The 27875-nt window shown below is 32.7% G+C and overlaps 3 protein-coding genes and 1 pseudogene across 4 annotated transcripts; all 4 read left to right on the forward strand.

Annotated features, from left to right (window-relative positions):
- The first annotated feature begins 4944 nt into the window (after positions 1-4944).
- LOC18042633 (FRIGIDA-like protein 5) lies at positions 4945-10315 on the forward strand. 2 transcript variants are annotated; one of them, XM_024184273.1, is made up of 4 exons: positions 4945-7232; positions 7962-8453; positions 9397-9563; positions 9673-10315. In XM_024184273.1, the coding sequence occupies exons 1-4, from the start codon at positions 5258-5260 to the stop codon at positions 10249-10251; spliced, it is 3213 nt and encodes a 1070-aa protein (XP_024040041.1). In that variant the 5' UTR covers positions 4945-5257; the 3' UTR covers positions 10252-10315. The 2 variants fall into 2 exon arrangements, with proteins under 2 accessions (XP_024040041.1, XP_006433136.1); XM_006433073.2 differs by having other exon boundaries at positions 7992-8453.
- Positions 10316-11652: 1337 nt separating this feature from the next.
- On the forward strand, positions 11653-14000 carry LOC18041754 (intracellular protein transport protein USO1). The gene is given in 2 exon segments (XM_024183781.1): positions 11653-13316; positions 13624-14000. Coding segments are annotated over 2 exon segments (2034 nt in total). The 5' UTR covers positions 11653-11659.
- A 4561-nt stretch (positions 14001-18561) lies between these two features.
- On the forward strand, positions 18562-25677 carry LOC18041755. The gene is given in 7 exon segments (XM_024183212.1): positions 18562-19610; positions 19612-20530; positions 20876-21214; positions 21810-22148; positions 22395-23446; positions 24926-24993; positions 25573-25677. Coding segments are annotated over 5 exon segments (3246 nt in total). The 5' UTR covers positions 18562-18683; the 3' UTR covers positions 23117-23446; positions 24926-24993; positions 25573-25677.
- Positions 25088-27825, forward strand: LOC112098150 (annotated as a pseudogene).
- Positions 27826-27875: the final 50 nt, after the last annotated feature.

Raw genomic sequence — 27875 nt, forward strand, 5'->3', positions numbered from 1 at the left:
GACAATTTTAACCTTGAGAATTAGATTATAGTTACCGAACATCCCCATATTTTTCTTAAAAGCGTAGTTTTAAAATAATGTTAAGCGGTGTTGTAGGCCCCACTCTTCTGTTAATGGCTCGCTAACTTTCATTAGAGTTGAATTATCGGAATTCTTTTAAATACCTCTTAAAATCTTTTGTTTCCTTTGTACCCTATTAAATTTGTATAAAAACTTTTAAAAGTTTCTTATGAAACTCCATTAATTTGAAAAATAACCCTGCTTTTTTTCAATAAACCCTTAATTGTAGGGATCATAATGGGACAGATATGAGTTGTATCTACTCTGCTCTAGGTCCAAATCCTTAATAAAAATTGAGATCCGTACGTATTTCATATCTATCATAAATTCATATTTTTACCTCCATATCTAGACTCAAAAAAATAAAGATTTGTATTTACTCCAAATAAAAAAAAATTAAAGTCCATATTTGATCTGGATCCACCATGAATTCTAAAACTCAGTAATAAAAAAGTAACAAATTTTAGAAAGAAAATTAAAAACCAAATTGTACTGATAACAAATATATCACATAATTTTTCTCAAAAATCTAATAAATATTGTAACTTGTGCTTTTACACAAGAATATAATAAAATATCTATCAAAAGTAACTTTAAGAGGAAGATCAATATAATATTTTAATGTCTCATTCATCATCTTGTTATCCACAGTATGCCCATCATCACTCCTACAACATTAAGCAGTGACATATAAGTTAAATATGATTTAAGTTCAATGATGTATTATTTTTATTATGACCATATTTAACTAAGTAAAAGAATAATATAGTTATGTTATGGTAGATAGTCACAACTAATTAGTGGTTACACAACATAAATAAGGTTATAAGTAAATGACAGAAAAGAAGAATCATCTCTAAAGATTTACCCAGCAATTAAAGGACTGATTCAAGTATTCAAATGGAGTGGAGAAGCAAGAATGGACTAAAGAGAAAGAAAAAAGTTGAATTAAAGAATGAAGACTCAAAAAAGATTAGGGTCGATTGCCCTAATTTTACTTTATATTTGACCTACCAAATTACTCACTAAATCTCTTTGCTAAATAAACCCAACCTCAAATTTTAAAATTTTAAAATTTTAAATTTTACTTAATAAACCACTTAAATACCTAATATATCCTTACTAAAAACCCAATTTTTGTAATAATAGTGAGTTTACTCATTAAACCCATATGATAAATGTTTCATTGATTTTTTTTTTTTTTTTATCCGAAGAAAGTTTTTTCAGAAAAAAGTTCTTTTGAAGAAAGCTAAGCAAGGAATATGATTTCATAGTGCATCTTATTGGTGGTTTTCAACAATATAATTTCCATTTACCGATTTAGAAATTCTAAAATGATGAAAGCTCACCCAACAAGGCATAAGGAGTCGAAATGGATGCTTCTTCATTGTTCAGGCTTGCTATATCAAGTTATGTCAGTAGGTTGATTTCTTAGTTGAGGATTGTATATTTACAACAATTGTTCATGAATTTGAATTTAAATTTAAATTGACTAATGACTGCTCATAAACTTTTCATGTGATAGAGCAATACCATGAGAAAGAAACATTTAAAGAGTGAATAAATATAAAATATTTTAAAAATATATGGCTTGACAAAAGAATCACACCTCTTTATTGATTAGGATTTAATAAAATTATGTTAAACATAAAGATGGGTTGAAAGAGTAAAATTTTTTATTTTTTTAATTATATTTTAATGTCCATAACTGTAATTTGATCTTGGAGTATTTTAATCATAAAAAATTATTTTTCAAAAGTGGGTTTAATGAGTAGTTTGGTGGGTTCAAATAGCCACACCCTAATTATTTTTTTCTTATTTTCATTTAAATTTACAAAACTAACCTTTAAGTTTTAAGATTTTTAAATACATGGTAAATACCACTAATATACTATTAATAAAATTTATTATCATTTATAATTACATAATTGTTAATAAATTTTTAAAATTAAATTAAATTGAAAGGTAAGTGGATGTGGATATGGATCTAGATCTAGATATTAAGATAAATCTAAACTATTTCAAATCCGTATTAGATCCACGCATCAACATCCAAATCAATTTTAAACTGATTAAATTTGAACGATTGAATTTGAATCACGTGGTTGTTGGGTCAAATCTAATCCATTGCCACGCTTCCCCCGTTCTCTTCATTTTAATTTGCTCTCCCCCTTTGAAATTCTACTCTCTATGGTAATAGGATAAGTCAATATCATGCTTTGGATTAGATTTGCTAGAAATAGGAAAAATAACTTTAATTGTAATATTTTAATAGCTCGTTCTCACAACTATTTATGATTATATGACAAAATAATTTCTATTTATTATTTTTTCCGTTTATACTTTTTATTTATTATTTGTTTAATACATTTCCTTGCAAATAATGGAAGACACTAAAAATCCCAACAATTGAAAAAAAAAAAAAAGGAAAAGGATTTTTGTATGGGAAGGAGGCCTTTAGTTGGTGGTAAAATTTGAGTGTGTTTGTGATTAAGGTTGTCATCTACAGTTTAAAAGATATATAATTAAAGTGTTTAATAAACATTAGCTGTTGTAACTTAAAAATTATATTGATATGATTTTTTCTTAGATGATAGAAAATATATTATATTTTTAATAATTTTGTTAAAATTTTTATTTTAAATTTATATTTACTATATATTATTAACTTTTATTTCATAATTATAGTTTTTTTTTTCACAATAGTTGTATCTTAAAAGTTACAACACCTTAATTTCAAATATGACCCTTATCAACCTCGTGAGCCTCATTGGTTAGCTTAAGAGTTAAGTCAATGAATGCTAATGACAACTTTTTTATAATTTAAAGGGATATTTTCGAAACATTTTAAAAATTAATCATATATTTTTAATGCGGTTTATGAAGAGTTTGAGAAAAAAAGATTTCTTTGAAACTTATGACTTTCAAGAATCGAGAGTAGTTTTAAACGAACTTTAAGATAAAGATTGTGAACAGAACAGAATATAATTACACAAAAATGAAATTATATCGGAATAATCATAAGGAAATAATATCTTATAAGGTCCATGATTGGCATTATCTTTATGCTTTAAATTTGATTATTCGAATAGGTCAATACTGAGCAGAATCCTCTCCTAATAAAATTAAAAAGCCTTATATATGACTTTGAAATTTTTAAAAATTCAAGAAAATTCTTATCAACCCATAATATTTGTTGAATCACATTATTTGCACCATAATTCAGCTAAGTCATATTTTATATTAAAAATACTAGTTGGACTACGGAATCTCACAGCCTCAATAATTTTGAAATTTTTAAAAATTCATGAAAGTTTCCATATCAACATATAATACTTTGTTGAATTCACATAATTTATACCGTAATTCAGTTAAGTTTTTTATAATAAAATAATGGGTTCTGACTATTGTATATTTTTAAAGTTCAAGAACGTACTATTTTATTGAATCACATTATTTGTGCTATAATTCGGTTAGGTCTTGTTTTTATATTAAAATAATGGGTTCGACTATAATATATATTGTAAATTCAAAAAAAGTTAATATCAACATGTAATACTTTTATTAAATCACATAATTTGTGTCATAATTCAATTAAGTCCCATTTATATTTAAATAATAGGTTTGACTGTTGTATCCCATGGTCTTATTGTATCATGTCTCCCTACTCAAATTACTATCTACCACTTATTCCCTTCTATTTTAAACCCATGGTACTAAAATTTAAGAAAAAAAGGTAAATAAGTTATTTACTTTGGGGAATACAAAATATTCATTTATTATACGAAAAATATTCAAAAAATGTATTTGTTACAATCTAAGTGAAAGGCAAATACGCGTTCAAGTTTGAACTATTTTTAAAAAAAAATTATTTGTATTTAATATTATTTTAGTTTATAAATAATAAAGTATATTAGAATAAAAAAAGAAAAAGAAATAGATTAGAATAAATAAAAAAATTAATTTGAATTAATTTGATTTATATTATTTTACAAGAAACATAAATAAAAGAGTATTTGAAAATAAGAGTAAGACTCCAAAATTATCATATAGGAGAGTCATAAAAAACTATAAAGAAACAAAGGTAAATGCTCACAAGGAATTTTAAAATATTTTAGAGATAATATAACCAATTAATTCATCTACTACATACATAATTGAATTGACTTTAAGAGCATCTCCAAAAGACTTTTAAGATTTTACTCTTCAAATTTTAATTTATTTACTGATGTGGCAAATAAGTGTATAGAAAAATACAATCTCCTCCAAAAGATTCATCAAATAAGAATAAGTTAATATTATTTTAATTAAATCTTTTCCACTATCAAATTGAATTGTTGTTATATTTTTGAAAGGAAACATAAATAATAATTATTGTAGTCTTATCTTTTCAATAAATAATAATAAAATATTAATAGAAGAGGAAAAAATTCACTCGGCAATATTGAAAAGTGAGAAACAAATCTTATTTGAAGAATTTAAATTAACGTGTCTTTTGAAGTGTTTAATATTGATATGACTCTTTAAAAAAGATGTAGAATTTTATTTGAAAAATTTTCTAGAGATGCTTTAACAACTATTTATACAGTAATTTTTTAAAATAAATACTCATATATTATAACATTCTTTGTTTATTGTATAAGTATCTCTAATGTACTTTAAGATTTTTAAATGCACAAAACCGATATTATAAATTAGGCAAATGCTAAGTTACAATAATTGTAACATACATTCTTCATGTGAACCACACAAATTGTGGGTCCTACAATTTTGTGTGGTTCACATGAGGGATGTATGTTACAATTATTGTAACTTAGAGGCTCCCTATAAATTAAATTTACAGCCTGCAAATAGATAACAGATACGTGTCATGACATTATTTCACGTACACTGAATTCAGAATATGTCACTTTCACAAGGACTGAAACGCTGCGCTAATGAGTCCACTAACTCGCCAACATTAAAGCAAGAGTTCTTTACTTCGGCGTCACGCTAGCTGGTTGAAAAGTTAAGTTCATGACAGTGACAGGTTATCGGCGGCGACAAGGGTTTCTTTTATTTTAATCCTTTGACTGCAGAGTTTGAAGACGACCGGTTAGTTAACTCTTCTGCAACTGTTCATCTAATTGTTTAATTTTGAATGCTCATTTTCACTTACATTGTGTTCTTATGAACTGGGTTTGTCTAAGTTTGTAAAATGAAGAACTGTGATAATAATAAAGAGGAGTTGAGACTCGCTGAGTCAAAGAAAGAAATCTTAAGAAGATCATATGACCTTGCACATGCACAAGCTAATTCAGTACTTAATTTCACTGTTCAATGGAAAGATTTAGAGGAACACCTTGATATAAGTATGAAATCACTTGAAAAACAAAGTAATGATGTCGATAGCAAGATTAGGTTGTTAGATCAGTGTGCTAAGGAGATTGAAAGCAAGGAGAGTGATTTAGTTTTGGCTGAAAGAAGGATTAAAGAGTGTAATTTTGAGCTTGCGTGTAAGGAAAAACAATTGGAGTTGGTCCAAAAGAGGATTGGAGAATGTGAATGTGAGCTTCAGTTGAAAGAGGGTGAGTTGAATTTGGTGAAAAAATCGGTTGAGGAGTGGTTGGAGAAGCTCAATTTGAAGATGGAAGAAGTGGGTTTGGTTGAAAAGTCAAATGATAAAAGTCTTGTGGACCAGAGGCGGTTGGAAAATTTGATTAAAGACTTTTGTGAGCAAATTGAGTTGAAAGAAAAGGACTTGAGGAAAATTCGAAGCTCAATTGAGGAATGTGAGAAAGAGCTTGTGATGAAGGAGAAACATGCATCTTCACTTCAGTCATTGATTGAAGATTATGCTGAAGAACTTGAATCGAAAGAGAAGCTATATGATGAAATTAAGAAGTCTATTATACAGTGTGAGACAAAACTTGATTGTAAAAAGAAAGAGTTGGAGCTCACTCAAACATCTATTATAGAGCTCTCATTGGAGCTTCATCTAGAAGAGGAGAAATTAGAGTCACTCCAGAGGATTGTCAGACTGCGCGAAAATGAACTCGACTCTAAAGAGGAGAAGCTTGATTCAATGAAAGAAGAAATGAAAAAATATTTTAATGATATTGAATTGAAAGAGAGGGAGTTCAATGGAATAAGGAAATGCATAGAAAAACGCAGTCAGGAACTCACATTGAAGGAGAAGCAGTTAAAATGTGTCCAAGAATCTCTTGAAGGATGCAGGAATGAGTTTGAGGAAAAAGAAAATGAGTTAATTTCAGTTGAAAAATTAATTGATAAATGCTCAGAGGAGCTTGAATTAAAAAAGAAGCACCTTTGTGTGATAGAAAATTCTGCAGCAGAGCTTTCTGACGAGTGCGAATCAAACGAGCTAGAACTGGATTTGATTCAGACAATGGCCATTGGATATCTCAAACAGCTCAAAGAGAAGGAAAAGCAGTTTCATTCATTAAAAGAAGCTTTAGATGAACGCTGGCAAGATCTTGAAATAAAAGAGAGAAAATTTGAGGAACGTGTCAAGGAGTTTGAGCTAAGAGAGAAAGAGATTGAGTCTATCCGAAAAGCAGTTGAAGATCGCAGTAAAAATCTGGAGTTGAAAGAGAAAAAATTGTCTAACAACCTCCATTTGCAAGTGAAAATTGAGCAACCTGAAAGTTTGAAAGGCAACGAGGGTACAAAACAACTGTCTCTTCAATCATGCACCATGATCACTGGAAAAAATCTACAGTTGCTCTTGAATCAGCATTTGCAGAAACATGATTTGGTTTTTGGTGAAATTTCCCACACACTCACAAAAGCATGTGACCCTGCGTCGTTGGTGTTAGATGCAATGGAAGGATTTTACCCTCCTCATTCGAGGGAGGGAGATATGGAGTTCGATGTGAGCATTATTAGGAGGACTTGTATTCTTTTGTTAGAGCAGTTATCAAGTGTCACACCGGAGATTAATCCTCAAGTACGAGATGAGGCTATGAAGGTGGCAGGTGAGTGGAAGAAGAAGATGAGAGTAGCAGAGGATAATTCTTTGGAGGTGCTGGGGTTTTTGCATCTTTTAGCTGCCTATGGATTGGGACCTTCTTTTGATGGTATTGAACTTGAAAGTCTTCTTGATATTGTTGCTCAGCACAGACAAACATCTAAATTACGGCAGAGCCTCGGGTTTGCGGAAAAAGCACATGGTAAGCTCTTTGTTATTTAAATTTAGATGTATTGGGTGCAATTATTGCTCTCCATTATTTCGAAAAGTTGATGTTGTGAGAAACCTATTTGTAACCTTGTTATTTCCACCCTCTAACTTATTAGGATGTATTATTATTCCACTGATGTTACATGTGAAAGAAAAGGATTATAAATACTTTACAATAGAAATTATAGGAGCTATCTGATTTTTGGTTTTTTTTATTATTAGAGAGTACATCTGTATTTTCTTGTCCATCAAAGTCCTTAGTTCTCAAGTGATTTTGTATTTCAATTGCCTCATGCAGAAGCATTGTTGCCAACTGCCTTTACTACTGGTCTTGAGACATAATCTTTCCCCACCTTAATTTGATCCATTTATTGTCTGAAAGGTAGAGTTTGTAACATTAGCTATTACTGGAATAATATGGCTTTTAAATTATAAGGCTTATTGTTCTGTTAGCTTAAATCTGTGTTCTTCATATGATATTTATTAGCAATTATGTGTCTCCTTTCTTCACTCTGTTAAAACACCCTGAACAGCTAGCATCACAACTCAAGCAAGGGTCTTGATCCAATCCTAAGTCATGAGTTTGTTGGCCATTTTGCTGTCTTGGTCTCCAGTAATAATTTTGATTTAAACTTCGTACTATCTCCAAATTTCTGAAATCTGTCTTAAGCATTTTGATATCTTTAATCTTAGAAGATTAAGAAATCTGAATATTTTCCAGTCAACAATGTACTTGATTCTTTGTCTGTAGGTCTCCAATGCAGCACCACAAGAGAAGCAAGGAGTTGTCTGTCACTCCTAAACAAGCATGATTTAGGTCACAATGAAGTTTTACAACTTCTTCATTTGGCTCCAGATCCAGCAATGTTTGTTTTGGATTTTATTCATCACTGGAAGTCTCAAGGTGCAGGCTTTGAAGAAGATAATGTAAAGTGTTGTATCCTTGTCTTGGAGAAGCTGAAGGAAGTTTTACCGATAATAAATCCTCGAGTCAAAGGTGAAGCAATGAAGCTGGCAGTTGAGTGGAAAACCAAGATGGGAGTTGGCACTCTGAATTCTTTGGAGGTTTTGGTTTTCTTGCAGCTTTTGGGTACATTTGAATTGGTGGCTTCTTTCAACAGAGTGGAGATTGTAGAACTTCTCTGGACAATTTCCGAACACAAACAAGCTCCTGAAACATGTCGAGCCCTTGGTTTCACGGATATAGTCGCCAGTAAGTTGTACAACCTAACTTGGATTTTTTTTGTTCTTAATTTTCAAAATCCAGTTTAAGATTTTTTTTTGGGCAATCCTCTATTTCTCCAACATCTGATAGTTAATGTGGAAAGTATGTAATCATATTTCGGTTTTTGCAAAATGTTGGTGGGCTCTAGCTTTTTGTCACCCTCTTGTTCAACTTCTTCTGAATTCCTTTTCTTTAGTATAGTCATATTTCAGTTCCCACAAAAAGTAGCTGGGCTATAGTCTTACTTTCTGGAAAGCATATGACTGCATCTGAAAGTTTCATTGCTTAAAACGGGGTCAAGTTGCCGAAAGTGAATAGTATAAGATGTAGCACATCATAGGCATAGTAGTTAGCCTTTTTTTCAGATTTCTTTCTTGGTTGTATTAGAGATTTTGTGGCTGATATTATTGTAATATTATATATAATGAGATATTTTATCATAATAAAATTATTTTGGTTTAATATTATAATAATACATTTTCATCATGGTCATGTTTAAGGTTTAATATTTTTTATACCTTTTTTTCTGGATAGGGAGTTTCCTTTTCCCCACTACAAAAAGGGAATCAGTGCTTATGCAAATCATAGCATCAATGAATTGAATTTTGAAAATTTCCTATGAATTCTCTTATCCTATCTAAATTTCTTCCATTTCTTTCTAAGTTTCTTTATTTCTAACAAGCTTATAAGCCGACACCAGTTTATAACATCTAAGACTAAATGTTGCAGCAGAAAATCATAAATAAATGCTCTTAGCTTATTATTCAAGAGTTATTTGTTAATCCAAATCAGTTTCTAATAAGATCCAACATATCTTTTATTTGTTCTTTTACTACCATTGCTATGCAGCTGGTAATCAATATTTTAGGTATTTACATTCAGGGGAACACTTTGATGGAGCTTGAATTTGGCTTTTGTTTTCATGATATAGATTTTGTTCGTAATCTTATTGGGAGGAAGAAGCATATTGCAGCAATCAGATTTATTTGTGCATTCAAGCTCACAGACATTGCCAAGCCAGAAGCCATCTTTAAACAATACTTGGATGATAACATATCTGACATCCACAGAAAAGGAAATAATTCATCTGATGCAAAGGCATGTCAATTTTCTCTGCATAGAATGATTTGGCCATTACTCAACCACAGAGTGCTTGCTATTGATATAAAAATATGCGTTTAGTTTCTAACACCAAACCGTCTTGCAGGTCAAAGCTATGGACTTCGAAGTAAATGCTTTAACTTTCTTAATCGAATGCTTCAAAGAAAACAAACTTGAATCTTCATTGTTGATTGAAAACATCAAACAACGCATTGTTCAGTTGGAGATGGCGAAGGCAGACTGCAGACGACATTCTACACCAGCCCCTAGTGCAACGATTCAACTACAATTGGCGAGTCGAAATAATTATAATATTGGCACTTCTACCCCCACTAATCAGCCAGTCCCTAGCCACACGAATCAGCCACAGCACAGTGGAATAAATCATAGTATTGGTTTTTCTGCCTCCAGGGAGCAACCACAACTGCAGAATAACTACAAACGTCCTCGGATAGAACCACTGACTACCAGAGCTTACATGCCGCAGATTCCAGCTTCCGTTAATCTGCATAGGAGTTCTCCCACTATGCAGCATGGTCCAGGTGTGGCTCTTAGTGGAGGGCAAATGCAATTTGATCATATAGCAAGTAATCACTTAAGGGTCAGAGCAAATATGGGTGCCGGGCAAACATCAAATGTGACAGGAAACCAAAACCTTCACCATTTCCAGTACAAGTACTTCTAGTTGAAAAGTGTTAAATGCTAATTAACACAGGCTACTTTACAATGGTACTGCTTACCCTTAAAATAGCTGACTTGTTTGTGGAAGGAGAAAGAGGGGAAAAAAAAAATGATGTCTTGTCTCTGTTGGGAAATTCATGAAAATTAATTTGTGTTCATGCAGTAGTGTTACCTCAATGACCTTTCTCGCAATAGAAAATGCATCTTGCAGTACAAGTGATAGACTACAGGCGAAGCATTGTTGAATGCTCTTTTATTTATTGTAAATATATTTAACTTGTGAAATTACTTATTTAACCATGATCACGGATAAAATTTTTCAGTAATTTATTTTTTGCAATATGATACAGCTGTGTTTTACAACATAATCCCACATGTCATGAATATATTTGTTATCAAATTAGTTATTAAATACGATAAACAAACAAATAAATAATCTAGTAATACTACAAATCCAAAAACATTATTCATAAAATGAATTTTAAAAGAATTGCATTAGATGTGAGTAGTTGAAAAATCAATTTGGGGTTTTACCCACTTCATATCTCTTAAATAAAATAAATAAAACAATACAATAAATTATTTTGAAATTTGTTAACCCAATTGCATCATCCCACGGCTCGCATGTGAAAGTCATTTAGAAGAGCACTGAACTTTGTAAAAGAGAATAAAAAATTAATTAAAATGAAAAGGGTTTGTCTTTTCCACTAAATAATTTTTTTGTCCTTTGTACTTTTTTTTTTTTTTGCACATTTTTCGTTTGGTAAATTTAGCAAAGGAGGGCTTAAGTTATATGTAATGTAATTTAAACCCACATACATAAATAGTATATGGATCTCACACAACACATTATTTATGTGTATGGGTGTAAATTACATCTAACTTAGTGTTTGTCACTTAGCAAATTCAATTGAAAGAAAAAATAAATTACATCACATTTTATGGGGAATGGTGATGCTTGCAGTGGAAGAAATACATTTCGCAGTAAATGAACTCTCCTTTCCATTTCCCTCTGACATGTAGTACATTCGCCATTTTTCAACTAGAGACTTCTTTCTTTGCATCCACATCAAGCCAGCTGCTTTGAACTTTGAGGGGAACATTGCCGGTTCCGGTAAGTTCATTCTGCAACTGCTTATTTTAGATCATTTTGCATATGCTTTATACTTAAAACTTTATTTTCAACTGGGTTTGTTTTAGTTTCTAAAATGGAGAATTGCACTGTTAATATTTCTGAGGAGCTGAGAGCTGCTGAGTCAAAGAAACAAGCCTTGCGAAGATCATTTGATATTGCTCATGAACAAGCTAATTCAGTTCTTAAGTTTACTGTTCAATGGAAAGATTTAGAGAAACACTTTGATTTAGGTAAGAAATCACTTGAAAAGCAAAGTAATGATGTTGATATGAAGATTATGTTGCTAGATCAGCGTGCTAAGGAGATTGAAAGTAAGGAGAGTGATTTAGTTTTGGTTGAAGAAAGGATTAAAGAATGTAATTTTGAGCTTGCATGTAAGCAAAAAGAATTGGGTTTGGTTCAAAAGATGATAGGAGAATGTGATTGTGAGCTTCAGTTGAAAGAGAGTGAACTCAATTTGTTGTCGGTGAGTCTTGATTTGAAGAGGGAAGAACTGAGTTTGGTTCAAGAGTCGGTTAATAACTGTCAGGTTGATCAGAAAAAGATGGAATTGTTGAAGAATTTGTTGGAAAAATGTTGTGATGAAATCGAGTTGAAGGAGAAGAAGCTGGGGGAAGTCCAAAGATTGGTTGAGGAACGTGAGAAACAGATTGCATTGAAAGATAGCAAAATTTCTTCGATTCAGTCAATGATCGAAGAATATGAAGAAGAACTTAAAGCTAAGGAGAAGTCATATGATGAGGTTAAAAAGTCTCTCAGACTGTGTGAGACAAAACTCGAGTGTAAGAAGAAAGAATTGGAGCGGACTCAATCATCTATCAAGGAGCTCTTGGTGCAGTTTAATTCAGAAGATGAGAAGTTAGAGTCATTCCGGAGGAGGGTCAGACAGCGCGAAAATGAAGTTGAGTCTATAGAGAGGGAGCTTGATTCAATGAAAAAGAAACAGAAGAAATATTCTGATGATATTGGAATGAAAGAGAGGGAGTACAATGGACTAAAGAAAGAAGTTGAAGATCTCAGTCAAGAACTCGCATCAAAGGACAAGCTGTTGAAAATTTTCAAAAAATCTATTGAAGAATGCAGCAGGGAGTTCCAGGTGAAAAAGGAGGAGTTAAGTTCAATAAAAAGTGAAATTGTGGAATGCTCGGATGAGGTTGAATTGAAGAGGAATGAACTCAATCTGATACAGCATGCGTCAAACAAGCTGCAATTTGATTTGATTCAGACAATGGAAATTGGGTACCTCAGAGAGCTCAAAGAGAAGGAGAAGCTTTTTGATTCACTCAAAAAAGGTTTAGAAGACCGCTTTCAAGATCTTGAAGTAAAAGAGAGACTGTTTGAGAAACGTGTTAAGGATTTTGAAATAAGAGAGAAAGAGTTTGATTCCATCCGAAAAACAGTTGAAGGCCAAGGCAAAAATCTGGAGTTGCAAGTCAAAATTGAGGAACAGGAAAATTTGACAAGCAAAGGAAGAAATCTGCAGCTGCTATTGAATCAGCATTTGCAGAAGCATGATCTGATTTTCAGTAAAATTTTTAACACGATTAAAAGAGCACGTGACCCTGCATCTTTGGTGTTAGATGCAATGTCAGGATTTTACCCTCCTCATTCAAGCGAGAGAGATGTGGAGTTTCAGGTGGGCCTTATCAGGAGGAGTTGCATTCTTTTGTTGGAACACTTATTGACCGTAGCACCGGAGATTAATGCTCAAGTTCGAGATGAGGCTCTGAAGGTGGCAGGTGAGTGGAAGAAGAAGATGAGAGTAGGAGTTGAGAATTCTTTGGAGGTGCTGGGATTCTTGCATCTTTTGGCTGCCTATAGATTGGCATCTGCTTTTGATGGTAATGAACTTGAAAGTCTACTTCTTATTGTTGCTCAGCATAGACAGACTCCTAAATTACGCCAAACCCTTGGATTTGCGGATAAAGTAACTGGTAAGCTCTTGTTATTGGGTATTTAAATTTATCATATGATATTTGTGCTCTTCATTACATAATAAAACTGATCTTTATATGTTATGAGAGTGCTATTCGCATTTTATTGGATATGTAATATCATACTATAGTTGATGCAATTCTATTTTGCTGCCACGCCCTCCAGTTAGTATCCATCTGATTTTGAGGTTCATACGTTCTGCATTTTCTGAAATCTATCCTAGGCATTTCTGTATTTTAATTTATCCAAGGTTGAGCAATCAGAACTATTTTCCAGTCAACTATGCACTTGATTCTTTGTCTGCAGGTCCCCAGCGCAGCACCGCCACAGAAGGAAGGAGTTCACTGCCAATGCTTGTTGGCATCTCTGCCCACACTTATCAGTGAGTCCCTAGCCCCAGGAATCAACCACAGTATAGTGGTGCAAATCAAAGTACTAGTACTTCTTCCCCCAGAGTGCAACCAAAGCTTCAGCATCATGATTCTAAACGTCCTCGGAGGGAATCACCGACTTTCGGAGCATGTACGCCACAAACACCAGCTTCTGTGGCTCGTAGTGGAGGGCAAGCACAGTTTGGTCCTTTAGCAAGTAATCACTCAAGGGTCACAGCAAATATGGGTGCCGCGCAATCAAATGTTGCTGGAAAGCCTAACCTTTACTATTTTGAGCATAAACATTTCTAGGTGAAGTTGAGATTATTCGTAGAGGGTTCAGTGCAGAGCTAAATCAATGATTGTTAGGCAATAGATATAAATATATATATATATATATATATATATATATATATATATATATATATATAAAATAAATTATTATTATTAGTTCAATATTCAACAAAAATCAAGTTCCGTACCGATTCCTAATCCTTTAATAAATAGTGGTGTTAAATGCTAACTAATATATATATATATATGCTAGTTTACGTTGTGTATATTTAATTTCTCTCCTGCCCTTTTTAAATTACATATTTAACCATCGTACTTCTAATAATTTCTTTTTTTTGAAAAAAAAAAAAACCTATTCACAAAAGTCATTCTGCATGACTAATAAGGCATGAGCCACTTTATTGGTCTCTTTCAAGAAATTATTTTCAAGAAATTATTTTTATTACTTTATTGTCTTATAAATTTTTTGATCCCCAAGACTAATTTCGCAGCAGCTACCACTCCGCTTAGATCAAATTTACAATTTCACATCCTTGATTCTTTGAAAAGAAAATTTGTGATGGTAACAAAATAAATGATGAAAAAAAAATTTCGCTTGCGATTTTAAGTGTTGGGCTTGGGGACTTGCGCTTTTTGTGTGTATTTCACTGTTTCGGCTACATAGTTTGAAAAATAAAAAAGAGTGAGAAAAAAATTTGTGTAACACACAGAGATGGCAATGGGTTAGGGTAGAATGGGGGTGGGGAGTCCTATCATGTTACTCATTCCATTAAAAATTTTGTCTTCATTTCTTACTCTATTTCCTAATAAATTTAATGGGGTGGGGATGGAAAATCTCCTTGCGGAGAATGATTTCTTTATCTCCACCTCATTCCTCATTTATTATTTTATATTAGGGATGAATACATAATTTTAGTAAATTAAAAATTAGAGATTTAAATAAAATCATTATTAATTTTAATAAATTAATAATTAAAGATTTAAATAAAATCATTACTATATTATACAGTATTTTAATTTTTTTAAAAATTCTAAAAATTTAAAACAATATCTTGAAATAATATCAAATAATAACTAAAATCATAAAAATGTATAACAATATTTCAAATCTTTTTTGTTAACGGCTTCTTCTTTTCTTCATCATATTTATCTAGCTTATGATTGTAGGGTTTATCATTCTTTTATAAATAAACCAATATTTTAAGACTGAATAAGAATCATATTGTGGGGGTTTCTTTTAGTTATAACTTATTTATATTAGAAAAAAATTAAAAAAATTATTAACTAACATTATAACTGATAGAACAAAAACTATTAAATATAAATTAAAAATATTTACATATAATGGGGATTAGGGTGGGAGTGAAGTGGAGTGGGGAGAACAAAACCAAACCCAACCCCATTAAAAATTTAGAGATTATTTTTTCTCATTTCCTACTCCATTCCTTAAAAATTATTAAAAATTCACCTAATTTAGGATGGTGCCCCCAAATCCGCGGAGAATTTGACCAGTAGCATATCATCTTATTTTTAAATTTATTTTGAAATTAGATTGGGAAGTAAAATCATATAATAGCTTTGTGATTGTGCTATGTGTTCCAAGACTTAGGTGGCGTTTGTTTTTTAACTTAATGACTTAAAGTGACTTAATTTAATTAATTAAGTTAATTAGAGGTGTTTGTTTTTATAACTTAATGAGATTTTTTAGATAATTTTGACTTAATAAAATAAGCCAATTTTTTTGGCTTTTTACTTAATGGGAAAATTTGAATTAAGTCAATTACTTACTAATGTCAAAAATATCTATGTTTTATAATTTATTTTTCATGTCTATCCCAAAACTCACCCATAGACATTTACCCCACATAAAAATATCCATGTTGTTTCTTTTTTATATTATATACGATAAAATTTAAAATTTATGGTATTTTATATATTAAAATTTCAAAATAATTATGTATTCACTTGAATATAGTTTCACTTATAAATGTTAAAATATTGTGGTATTTAATATATTATTTATTTGACATTTAAATTTAGTAAGGATATAAATGTAAAAGTACATATTTTTAGTCTTTTCAATTGAAAAAAAAAACTTAATACTTATTTTTCGAGATTCAGATGAAAAAACAAACATATTATTCAAATTTAGACATTAAGATCTATTCAGAATTCAGACCAATTCGTGTATATTCAGATTTCAGACAAAAAACACAAACGCCACCTTAGGCGAAATGTGATCGGGCTGCGAAATTGAGAGCTATCCTCTTAATTAATATCTATTAGCCCCCTTATACTTTATACCATATAAAGACTTCTTAATTTCTTTTAATTGTCATTTTTAAATTGATCATTCACGACCGTGAGCCATTTTTATAAATTCTAATTGAAATCTATCACCTTATAAATGAGTAATGGTAGATGAATAAAATCATGACAAATAATAATGTGAGAGTTATGATTAGAGTCCTTGGAGAGATTCTTAATTTTTTGAATTAAAAAATTAGATAGAGATTGACATTTCTTGTTGATTTGATTGTAAATGAGGTAGATAGTTCTTGAATATTTGTATTATAATAGAATTAATCTAAGTAAACAATAGGGATTTAATAATACATATAATTACTTAAAAAAATGATAATACTTTTTGTCTTATAGTCAATTTTGAGGAATTTTTAAAAAATAAAATTAATTTAAAAATTTACAAAAAGAGAAATATATTTATCATCTTTTTGTCATGCTTTATTTCTTTATATTTTCTACAAATGAATGGGAAAATAAGTCACATTTAATAAAAAATAATAATAAGTTTCTCTATGAAGTTATATGAACTTTTATAGCATTGATAATGGGGTTATGGTAGACCCTTAGATTTAAGTGTTTTAATCTCTACCATTCATTTAATATATTGGATAAATAATTAATTAATTAAAAAGTAACATGTAATTTTCAGATTGTGGGTAAATGTAGTTTTTTTAATTTTTATTAATTAATAAAAATAGCATTGAAATAAATGTAATTAATTATTTTAATAGTACTTCATATAAAGATATTCCTAAGGTCTTGTAACAATTAATGTATGACTTTAATTGCAAAACTACTAATACTTAAACATTAATTATCATAGAAGGTATTGTGTAATAAATTATTTGTTAGATATCGTTAATGATACCATATAAGTTGATAACAAATGAGAAATATTTTAATCAACGATTATGATTGAAGAATATACATACACGTGCATACAATTAAATGATGGCTTGGATATATATTTTTAGACTAAAACTATTTTAACTTAATTTTTTTACTCAAAATTTTAACACAAAAATTAAGGTATTCATTTCATGTAATTCAACGGTGGATAATTTAATATCATAATGTTGCTTTCACTTTTAATATTAACCATTAGCTTGTGAGATATTAATAGCTCTTTTGTGTCAAGATTTTAAGTTACAAAGCCCAAACCATATTTTAAAATGAAAAAAAAAATGAATGGAGAATTTTTTTCTCATTCCCATGTCATATATTATTAGATGTAATTTCTTTTTAAGGGTTAGGCTATTTATACTTTAAAATATACCTGCATACTCATTTACTTTAAACACTCAATAACAACATTTAAACAATTAAATTTTACTCTGAACTAAATGTCAAATTAGTTTTTTAACAAACTCATTCCATTAATTACTTGTTCCATTTTTACACTAAAAACAGTAATCCAATGAACCTACAATGTGTTTGTTTTTGTTTTTTTGTTTTCTAGCATCAGTTTGTTCCTTATTAGTTCTTGTTTAATTTCTCTTGTTCTTATCAACATATTGCAACTTTAAAATTATTTTTGTTTGCCATATCATGAATGAGGGAAGATCAACAAGAAAAATTGAAATTTAGATATCAAATTTTGATTCGTGCAATTTATTGCTCTTTGTGTTTATGGCCTTAAAGCTAAATCTTTTTCTCTTCTTCTCCCTCTCTTTTCTTCTTCTTCACTTTTTTTTTTTTCTAAAGTAATAGTATTTTTTTGGTCTATTTTAAGAGATAAGATAATGCATGTAAAAATTGTAAATATTTTACGGATAATTATCAGTCACCCAAAAAGTGTTAAAATAAATTTTTACCTAAAATTTTTTATGCAATCTATGATATTAATTTAAATGTATGTATGTAATTGTGTTATTTATTGATTTTTCACTAAAAATAAAATTTATAATTGTGACTTATTTATTTGATTTGTATTGGACAATCTAACATATATCACATCTTATGTTCTTAGTAATAGATTTTGAAGTATTTATTAAAAAAAATCAACATTACAAATTAGAAGGAGGATTGAGAAGTAATTTTCTAATTAAACATATTAATCAAGTGAAATAATTTAAAATTATAAAAGTGACTGTAGTTATTTTACAAAAATTACCCACCTCCTTAAGACAGTCAGGAGGTGGTTTAAAATAAACTTGAATAATTTATTTTGTCAATATAAATATTTTGTATCAATAATTAAATATTTGACACATTGATGCTGACATGCTGTACCGCATAATTACAGATTTGACTTTAATAATAATAACATCTGATCTTATCCTTATCAAAATACAGAAAAAAAAAAAAAAATTCCAGCTGATCTGAAGCGAACACGGCCGGTTCCGGCTAGTTCTTCTGCACGTTATATTTTCAATTGGGTTTGTTTTAGTTTCCAAAATGGAGACCTGGACTGTTAATATTTCTGAGGAGTTGAGAGTTGCTGAGTCCAAAAAAGAAACTTTACGAAGATCATTTGATATGGCACATTCACAAGCTAATTCAGTGCTTTTGTTTACTGTTCAATGGAAAGATTTAGAGGAGCATTTTGATTTAACTAAGAAATCACTTGAAAAGCAAAGTAATTATGTTGATGTCAAGATTAGGTTGCTAGATCAGCGTGCTAAGGAGATTGAAAGTAAAGAGATTGAGTTAGTTTTTGTGGAGAAAAAGATCGAAGATTGTAATGGTGAGCTCGAGTGTAAGGAAAAAGAATTGGGTTTGGTTCAAAAGAGGATTGGAGAATGTAATTGTGAGCTTCACTTGAAAGAGAATGAACTGAATTCGTTGTTGGAGAGTCTTAATATAAAGAAGGAAGAACTGAGCTCGGTTGAGGAGTGGATTAATAAGTGTCAGGCGTATCAGAAGGAGTTGCAATTGTTGAAGAATTTGATTAAAGCATGTTGTGATGAAATTGAGTTGAGAGAAAAGAAAGTGGGAGAAGTCCAAAGATCGATTGAGGAACGTGAGAAACAGCTTGCATATAAGCAGCGCAATATTTCTTCGATTCAGACATTGATTGAAGATTATGAAGAAGTACTTAGAGATAAGGAGAAGTCGTATGGCGAGGTTAAAAAGTCTCTCGTACTGTGTGAGACAAAACTCGAGCGTGAAAAGAAAGAATTGGAGCTGACTCAATCATCCATTAAAGAGCTCTCGGTGAAGTTTCATTCAGAAGAGGAGAAATTAGAGTTACTCCACAGGAAAGTCAGACTGCACGAAAATGAAGTTGAATCTTTAGAGCAGAAGCTTGATTCAATGAGAAAGCAACAGAAGAAATATTTTGATGATGTTGAATTGAAAAAGAGAGAGCTCAATGAAATAAGAAAAATACATCGAAGAACTCAGTCAAGATCTCGCATCAAAAGACAAGCAGCTAAAATTTGTCCAACAATCTATTGAAGATTGCAGCAAGGAGTTCCAGTGGAAAAAGAAGGAGTTATCTTCAATAGAAAAAACAATTGCGGAATGCTCAAAGGAGGTCGAATTAAAAAAGAATCAACTTAATTTGGTACAGCACGAGTCAAATTTGGTTCAGACAAGGACCATTGGGTACCTGAAAGAGTTCAAAGAGAAGGAGAAGCATTTTGATTCACTCAAAAAAGGTTTAGAAGACCGCTCCCAAGATCTTGAAGTAAAAGAGAGGGAATTTGAGGAACGAGTAAAGGAGTTTGAGTTAAGAGAGAAAGAGTTTGATTCTATCCGAAAAGCAGTAGAAGATCACAGTAAAAATCTGTTGCTGCAAGTAAAAATGGAGGACCCTGAAAATTTGACAAGCAGCGGAAGAAATCTACAGTCTCTACTGAATCAGCATTTGCAGAAGCATGATTTGATTTTTTGTAAAGTTTTCGACACTGTTAAAAGAGCCCGTGACCCTGCATTGTTGGTGTTACATGCCATGTCGGGATTTTACCCTCCTCATTCAAGGGAGGGAGATTTGGAGTTTGATGTGAGCATTATTAGGAGGAGTTGTATTCTTTTGTTGGAACAGTTATCAACTGTAGCACCAGAGATTAATGCTCAAGTACGAGATGAGGCTATGAAGGTGGCAGGTGAGTGGAAGAAGAAGATGAGAGTAGCAGTGGAGAATTCTCTGGAGGTGCTCGGATTCTTGCATCTTTTAGCTGCCTATAGATTGGCACCTGCTTTTGATGGAGAAGAACTTGAAAGTCTTCTTTGTATTGTTGCTCAGCACAGACAGGCTCCTAAATTTTGCCAAACCCTTGGATTTGGAGATAAAGTACCTGGTAGGTTCTTTTTTACTGGGATTTAAATTTATCAGGTGCTATCTGTGCTCTGAATCACATAATAAAACTGATTTTATATGTTATGAGAGTGCTGTTTGCATTTTATTGAATGTATTATATATTACTATAGTTGATCTAGATATAAATCGTTTGTAAGAACTTGTCGATGCAATTCCATTTTGCTGCTATGCCTTCTAGTAAGTTTATTCTGATTCTGAAGTTTGTAAATTCATCATATTTTTTAAAGTCTTGACTAGGCTATAGGTGTTTCTACATTTTGAATTAGAAAGGTTGGCAATCAGAAAAATTTTCTAGTCAACTATGCACTTGATTCTTTGTCTGCAGGTCTCCAGTGCAGCATCACGGCAGAAGGAAGGAGTTCATCGTCTATGCTTGTTGGCACCTCTGCCCCCACGAATCAGCCGGTCCCTGGCCCAATGAATCTACCACAGTACACTGGAATGAATCCCAGTAATAGAACTTCCTCCCCGGTATCACAGTTTAGTGGAGTGCAACCACAGCTTGAGAATCAATATAAACATCTTCGGAGAGAATCACCAGCCATCATAGCCTATACGCCACAAACACCAGCTTCTGGTAACCTGAGTAGGAGTTCTCTGGCTACACTGTATGGACCGGGTGTGGCTCGCATTGGAGGGCAAACACAGTTTGGTCTTTTAGCAGGTATTCACTCAACGGTTTTGCTGCCAAATGTTGCAGGAATGCAAAATTGTATCATTTTCAGCATAGGCACTTCTTGGTGAAGTGATGGTTACTCTCTGTACATTGTAGATGCTAATCTACATAGGCTTATAAATATAGAAAGCCTAGGATTCGTATCTTTCCATCAATGTGAGTCCAATGTCACATGGTTTCAGAGCTCAGTAAAAATTAAAGTTTTATCTTTTTTTATTTCGTTTAACACACATGGCTGATGGCGAGTCATTGGATAACAAGCAGGAGAATGATCCTTTCCTGGTACATCCATCAGATAGTCCAACTGATTTTGTATGTTATGAGAGTGCTATTTGCATTTTATTGGATATATTATATATTGCTATAGTTGATTTAGATATAAATCGTTTGTAAGAACTTGTGGATGCAATTCCATTTTGCTGCTATGCCCTCTGGCAAGTTTATCTGATTCTGAATTTTGTAAATTCAGCATATTTTTTAAAATCTTTTACTAGGCTACAGGCATTTCTATATTTTGAATTAGAAAGGTTGAGCAATTAGAACAATTTTCCCGTCAACTATGCACTTGATTCTTTGTCTGCAGGTCTCCAGCGCAGCATCACAGCAGAAGGAAGGAGTTCGCCGTCTATGCTTGTTGGCACCTCTGCCCCCACGAATCAGCCTGTCCGTAGCCCAGTGAATCTACCACAGGGCACTGGAATGAATCCCAGAAATAGTACTTCCTCCCCGGTATCACAGTTTAGTGGAGCGCAACCACAGCTTGAGAATCAATATAAACGTCTTCGGAGAGAATCACCAACTATCGTAGCCAATACGCCACAAACACCAGCTTCTGATAACCTGAATAGGAGTTCTCTGGCTACACAGAACGGACCGGGTGTGGCTCACATTGGAGGGCAACCACAGTTTTGTCTTTTAGCGGGTAATCACTCTAGAGTCAGCAAATATCACTACCAAGTGTTGCAGGAATGCAAAACCTTGTCATTTTCAGCATAGGGACTTCTTGGTGAAGTAATGGCTACTCTCTGTACATAGTAGATGCTAATTAACATAGGCTTGTAAATGTAGTGAGCCTAGGATTCTTGTCTTTCCATCAACGTGAGTCCAATTTCACATGGTTTCAGAGCTCAGTAAAAATTAAAGTTTTATCTTTTTTTATTTTGTTTAGCAAACATGGCTGATGGCAAATCATCGGATAACAAGCAGGAGAATGATCCTTTCCTGGTACATCCATCAGATAGTCCAACAATTGTTTTGGTTTCTCCTCCACTCACTGGTAATAAGTATGGTACGTGGGTAAGAACGATGATAATGGCTTTGCAAGTGAGGAACAAACTCGGTTTTGTTGATGGGACCATTACGAAACCGGATGATGATGATGGTGGTAAATGGCAACGTTGCAACGATCTGGTTCGTTCTTGGGTGTTGAACTCGATCTCAAGCGAACTTGCATGTAGTGTCTTGTATGCACAGTCAGCGAGAGAGTTGTGGCTGGATTTGCAGGAACGTTTTCAGCAGACTAACGCGTCAAAAATTTATGAACTCAGACAAGCTATCTCCTCTTTACGACAAGGTGATGTATCTGTCCACCATTATTACCGTAGAATGAAAAGGCTTCGGGAAAAATTAATTTCATTGCAACCTGTAGAACCATGTGTTAGTGGGAATGCAAAAGTTGTCAATGAATTACAGCGACGAGACTTTGGAATGGAATTCCTTCAGGGTCTGCATGACAGATATGCGGCAGTGAGAAGTCGTATTTTTTTGATGGATCCTTTTCCTAAGGCCCACGAGATTTTCGCACTTGTAAATGAAGAAGAAACACAACAAGCTCTTCATGCATTAGCAGGACCCTTGAAAGCAGGAGCTCTTGCTATACAAAATCGGTAGCCCCTGCAACACAATTCCCTTGAAAATTGAAAGGGTAGCGATATTTCAGCTGAGAGCAGAGGTTCAAATCTGAATGGTAGTTCTGGGAATAATCAAAGTAGACAGACGTGTGAACATTGTGGGAAATTCGGCATACAAAATTCAACTGTTTTGATCTGAATGGCTATCCAACAAATTGGAGGAAGTGCAGATGAGGGAGTGAAGTCAATCCTAAAACACCAGCCACTGTAGCCTGCAAAGAAGAACAGGATCTTATTTTCACTCAACAGCAGTATCAAATTCTCCTAGCCACATTGTACTTTGGTAGTTTACAATCTGTGAGTCTTGCAGGTATAGCCCTTTATTATTATTATATTTATTTCCACACTGATGTTACTGACCATATATGTTGTTAGTTAGATTTCTTTGATTCCTATTAACAATGTCATGTACCTCTTCGTGTTCAATTGCCTGTGCTACAGTTTCCCTGTCACTCATATGGGGTCTCTTTTTTGCAAGATTTTCTACTAAAGAGATTTTTTACATTCTGAGTTTTAAATTCAATTTACTGTCAGTTAGCCATTTAACCAAATCAAACAAATATCAAATAATCTTTTCTTCTGATTCCTGTTAATTTTAGGACCTGTACATGAAGGTTGGCCATGGTAGGCATTGTGTTCCTGCAGCATCCTCTTTTCATTCCCAAATAACCTCAACATGAGATTGATCTTTGGCGTTGTTGCCGACTTGGGCACCCTTTTCTTGGACTTCTAAAATTGTTTTCAGAGACTTATCCTATGGTTAATTTGCGATGCTTGTTGTAAAGCAAAACAAATTAGAACGTCTATTTTTCATTGGCAGTATTAAAACTCCTTTCGAATTAGTCCGTTGTGAAGTTTGGGTTCCATTTTCTATCATATAAGTTCTTTAGTTGAAATGTGTTAAATGCTAATTAACACAGGCTGCTTTACAATGATACAGCTTACCCTTAAAAATAGCTGACTTATTTGTGCCAAAAAAAAGGGGGAAATGATGTCTCGTCTCTGTAGGGAAATTCATGAAAATTAATTTGTATTCATGCAATTGTGTTACCTCAATGACCTTTCTTGCAATAGATGATGCATCATGCAGTACTAAGTGATAGATTACGGTTGAAGTATTTTTGTGTGTTCTTTTACGTATGGTAAATATATTTAACTTGTGAAATTACTTATTTAACTATGATCCCGGATAGAATTTTTCAGTGATTTATTTTTTGCAATATGATACAGCTCTGTTTTACAACATAATCCAACATGTCATGAATATATTTGTTATCAAATTAGTTATTAAATACGGTAAACAAACAAATAAATAATCTACTAAAGTAGTAATACTACAAATCCAAAAACATTAATCATAAAATGAATTTCAAATGAATTGCATTAGATTTGTGGTTGAAAAATCAATTTGAGATTTTACCCACCTCATATCTCTTAAAATAAAATAAATAAAACAATACAATAAATTATTTTGAAAACTGTTAATCTAATTGCATCATCTCACGGCTCACATGTGAAAGTTATTTAAAAGAGTACTGAACTTTGTAAAAGAGAATAAAAAATTAATTAAAATGCAAAGGGTTTGTCTTTTTCATTAAATAATTTTCTGTCCTCTGTACTTTTTTTGCACATTTTTCATTTGGTGAACTTAGCAAATTCAATTGGAAAAAAAAAAAATGTAGCATTGCATTTTATGGGGAATGGTGATACTTGCGGGGGAAGAAGCAGAAAATGAACTTTCCTTTCCATTTCCTTCTGACATATAATACGTTTGCCATTTTTCAACTAGAGACTTATTTCTTTGCATCCACATCAAGCCAGCTGCTTTGAACTTTGAGGTGAACATTGACAGTTCCGGTAGGTTCTTTCTGCAACTGCTCATTTTAGTTCATTTTGCATGTGCTCTATACTTAAAACTTTATTTTCAACTGGGTTTGTTTTAGTTTCTAAAATGGAGAATTGCACTGTTAATATTTCTGAGGAGCTGAGAGCTGCTGAGTCAAAGAAACAAGCTTTACGGAGATCCTTTGATATTGCTCATGAACAAGCTAGTTCAGTTCATAAGTTTACTGTTAAATGGAGAGATTTAGAGGAACATTTTGATTTAATTAGGAAATCACTTGAAAAGCAAAGTAATGATGTTGATATGAAGATTAGGTTGTTAGATCAGCGCGCTAAGGAGATTTAAAGTAAAGAGATTGAGAGTGCGTTTGGTATTAAGGTTGGACAGCTATAACTTAAAAGTTGCAACAGTAAAGTGTTTGGTAAACACTAGCTGTTGTAGCTTAAAAGTTATGTTGATATGATTTTTCACTTGTATAATGAAGAATCTATTATATCAGTTGTATAATAAGTTTTGTCAAAATTATTATTTAAAATTTATATTTACTACATATAATTAACTTTTATTTCATAGTTATAGTTTTTTTTCTACAGCAGTTGTAACTTAAAAGCTACAGCACCTCAATTCCAAACGCACCTTGGGTTAGTTTTGGTGGAGAAAAAGATCGAAGATTGTAACGGTGAGCTTTCATGTAAGGAAAAGAATTGGGTTTGGTTCAAAAGATGGTGGGAGAATGTGATTGTGAGCTTCATCAGTTGAAAGAGAGTGAACTGAATTTGTTGTCAGTGAGTCTTGTTTTGAAGAGGGAAGAACTGAGTTTGGTTCAAAAGTCGATTAATAAATGTCAGGTTGATCAGAAAAAGTTGGAATTGTTGAAGAATATGTTGAAAAAATGTTAGTGAGGAAATTGAGTTGAAGGCAATGAAACTGGGGGAAGTCCAAAGATCGGTTGAGGAACGTGAGAAACAGCTGGCATTGAAGGAGAGCAAAATTTCTTCGATTCAGTCAATGATCGAAGAATATGAAGAAGAAATTAAAGCTAAGGAGAAGTCGTGTGATGAGGTTAAAATGTCTCTCACACTTGAGTTTTGTCTCACACAGTGTGTGAGACAAAACTCAAGTGTGAGAAGAAAGAATTGGAGTGGACTCAATCATCTATCAAGGAGCTCTCGTATAGTTTGATTCAGAAGAGGAGAAGCTACAGTCATTCCGGAGGAGGGTCAGAGAGCGGGTAAATGAAGTTGAATCTAAAGAGAGGGAGCTTGATTCAATGAAAAGGCAACAGAAGAAATATTTTGATGATATTGGAATGAAGGAGATGGAGTACAAAGGACTAAGAAAATATGTTGAAGATCTCAGTCAAGAACTCGCATCAAAGGACAAGCAGTTGAAATTTTTCAAAAAATAATGCAGCAAGGAGTTCTAGGTGAAAAAGGAGGAGTTAAGTTCAATAAAAAATGAAATTGCGGAATACTCGAATGAGGTTGAATTAAAGAGGAATGAACTTAATTTGATACAGCATGCGGCCAACAAGCTGCAATTTGATTTGATTCAGACAATGGACATTGGGTACCTCGGAGAGCTCAAAGAGAAGGAGAAGCTTTTTGATTCACTCAAAAAAGGTTTAGAAGACTGCTTTCAAGATCTTGAAGTAAAAGAGAGACAGTTTGAGAAATGTGTTAAGGATTTTGAAATAATAGAGAGAGTTTGATTCCATCCGAAAAGCAGTCTAAAATCGAGGTAAAATCTGGAGTTGCAAGTCAAAACTGAGGAACCTGAAAATTTGACAAGGGAAGGAAGAAATCTGCAGCTGCTATTAAATGAGCATTTGCAGAAGCATGATCTGATTTTTGGTAAAATTTTCAACACAATTAAAAGAGCACGTGACCCTGCATCTTTGGTTTTAGGTGCAATGTCAGGATTTTACCCTCCTCATTCAAGGGAGAGAGATGTAGAGTTTCAAGTGGGCATTATTAGGAGTAGTTGTATTCTTCTGTTGGAACAGCTGTCAACTGTAGCACCAGAGATTAATGTTCAAGTTCGAGATGAGGCTTTGAAGGTGGCAGGTGATTGGAAGAAGAAGATGAGAGTAGGAGTGAGAATTCTTTGGAGGTGCTGGTATTCTTGCATTTTTTTAGCTGCCTATAGATTGGCATCTGCTTTTGATGGTAGTGAACTTGAAAGTCTTACTTCTTATTGTTGCTCAGCCTAGAAAGACTCCTAAATTATGCCAAAGCCTTGGATTTGCGGATAAAGTAACTGGTAAGTTCTTTGTTATTGGGTATTTAAATTTATCAGGTGATATTTGTGCTCTCAGTTATATGATAAAATTGAATTTTTTTGAGAGATTCCTCTTCGCATTTTGTTGGATGTGTAATATCATACTATAGTTGATGCAACTCTATTTTGCTGCCATGCCCTCCAGTACGTATCCATCTGATTTCGAAGTTCATACGTTCTGCATTTTTCCTGAAATCTTTCCTAGGCATTTATGTATTTTGATTTAAAAAGGTTGAGCAATCAGAACAATTTTCTAGTCCCACTATGCGCATGATTCTTTGTCTGCAGGTCCCCAGCGCAGCACCGTGGTAGAGGGAAGTTCTTCACTGCCAATGCTTGTTGGCATCTCTGCCCACACTTATCAGCCAGTCCCTAGCCCCAAGAATCAACCTCAGTATAGTGGAACAGATCACAGTACTAGTACTTTTTACTCCCGAGTGCTACTAAAGCTCGAGAATCATGACAATAAGCATCCTCGGAGAGAATCACCGACTTTCAGAGCCCGTACGCCACTAACACCAGCTTCTGTGGCTCGTAGTGGGGGGAAACACAGTTTGGTCCCTTAGCAGGTAATCACTCAAGGGCCACGGCAAATATGGGTGCCGGCCCAATCAAA

The sequence above is a fragment of the Citrus clementina genome, unplaced genomic scaffold (assembly GCF_000493195.1).
Source record: "Citrus clementina cultivar Clemenules unplaced genomic scaffold, Citrus_clementina_v1.0 scaffold_5, whole genome shotgun sequence".
NCBI lineage: Eukaryota > Viridiplantae > Streptophyta > Magnoliopsida > Sapindales > Rutaceae > Citrus > Citrus x clementina.

Coding starts and splice junctions, on each gene's coding strand:
- LOC18042633 (XM_024184273.1), top strand. CDS start 5,258: ATGAAGAACTGTGATAATAATAAAGAGGAGTTGAGACTCGCTGAGTCA. Junction 7,233..7,961: donor GTTTGCGGAAAAAGCACATG/GTAAGCTCTTTG, acceptor AATATTTTCCAG/TCAACAATGTACTTGATTCT. Junction 8,454..9,396: donor TTTCACGGATATAGTCGCCA/GTAAGTTGTACA, acceptor TTCATGATATAG/ATTTTGTTCGTAATCTTATT.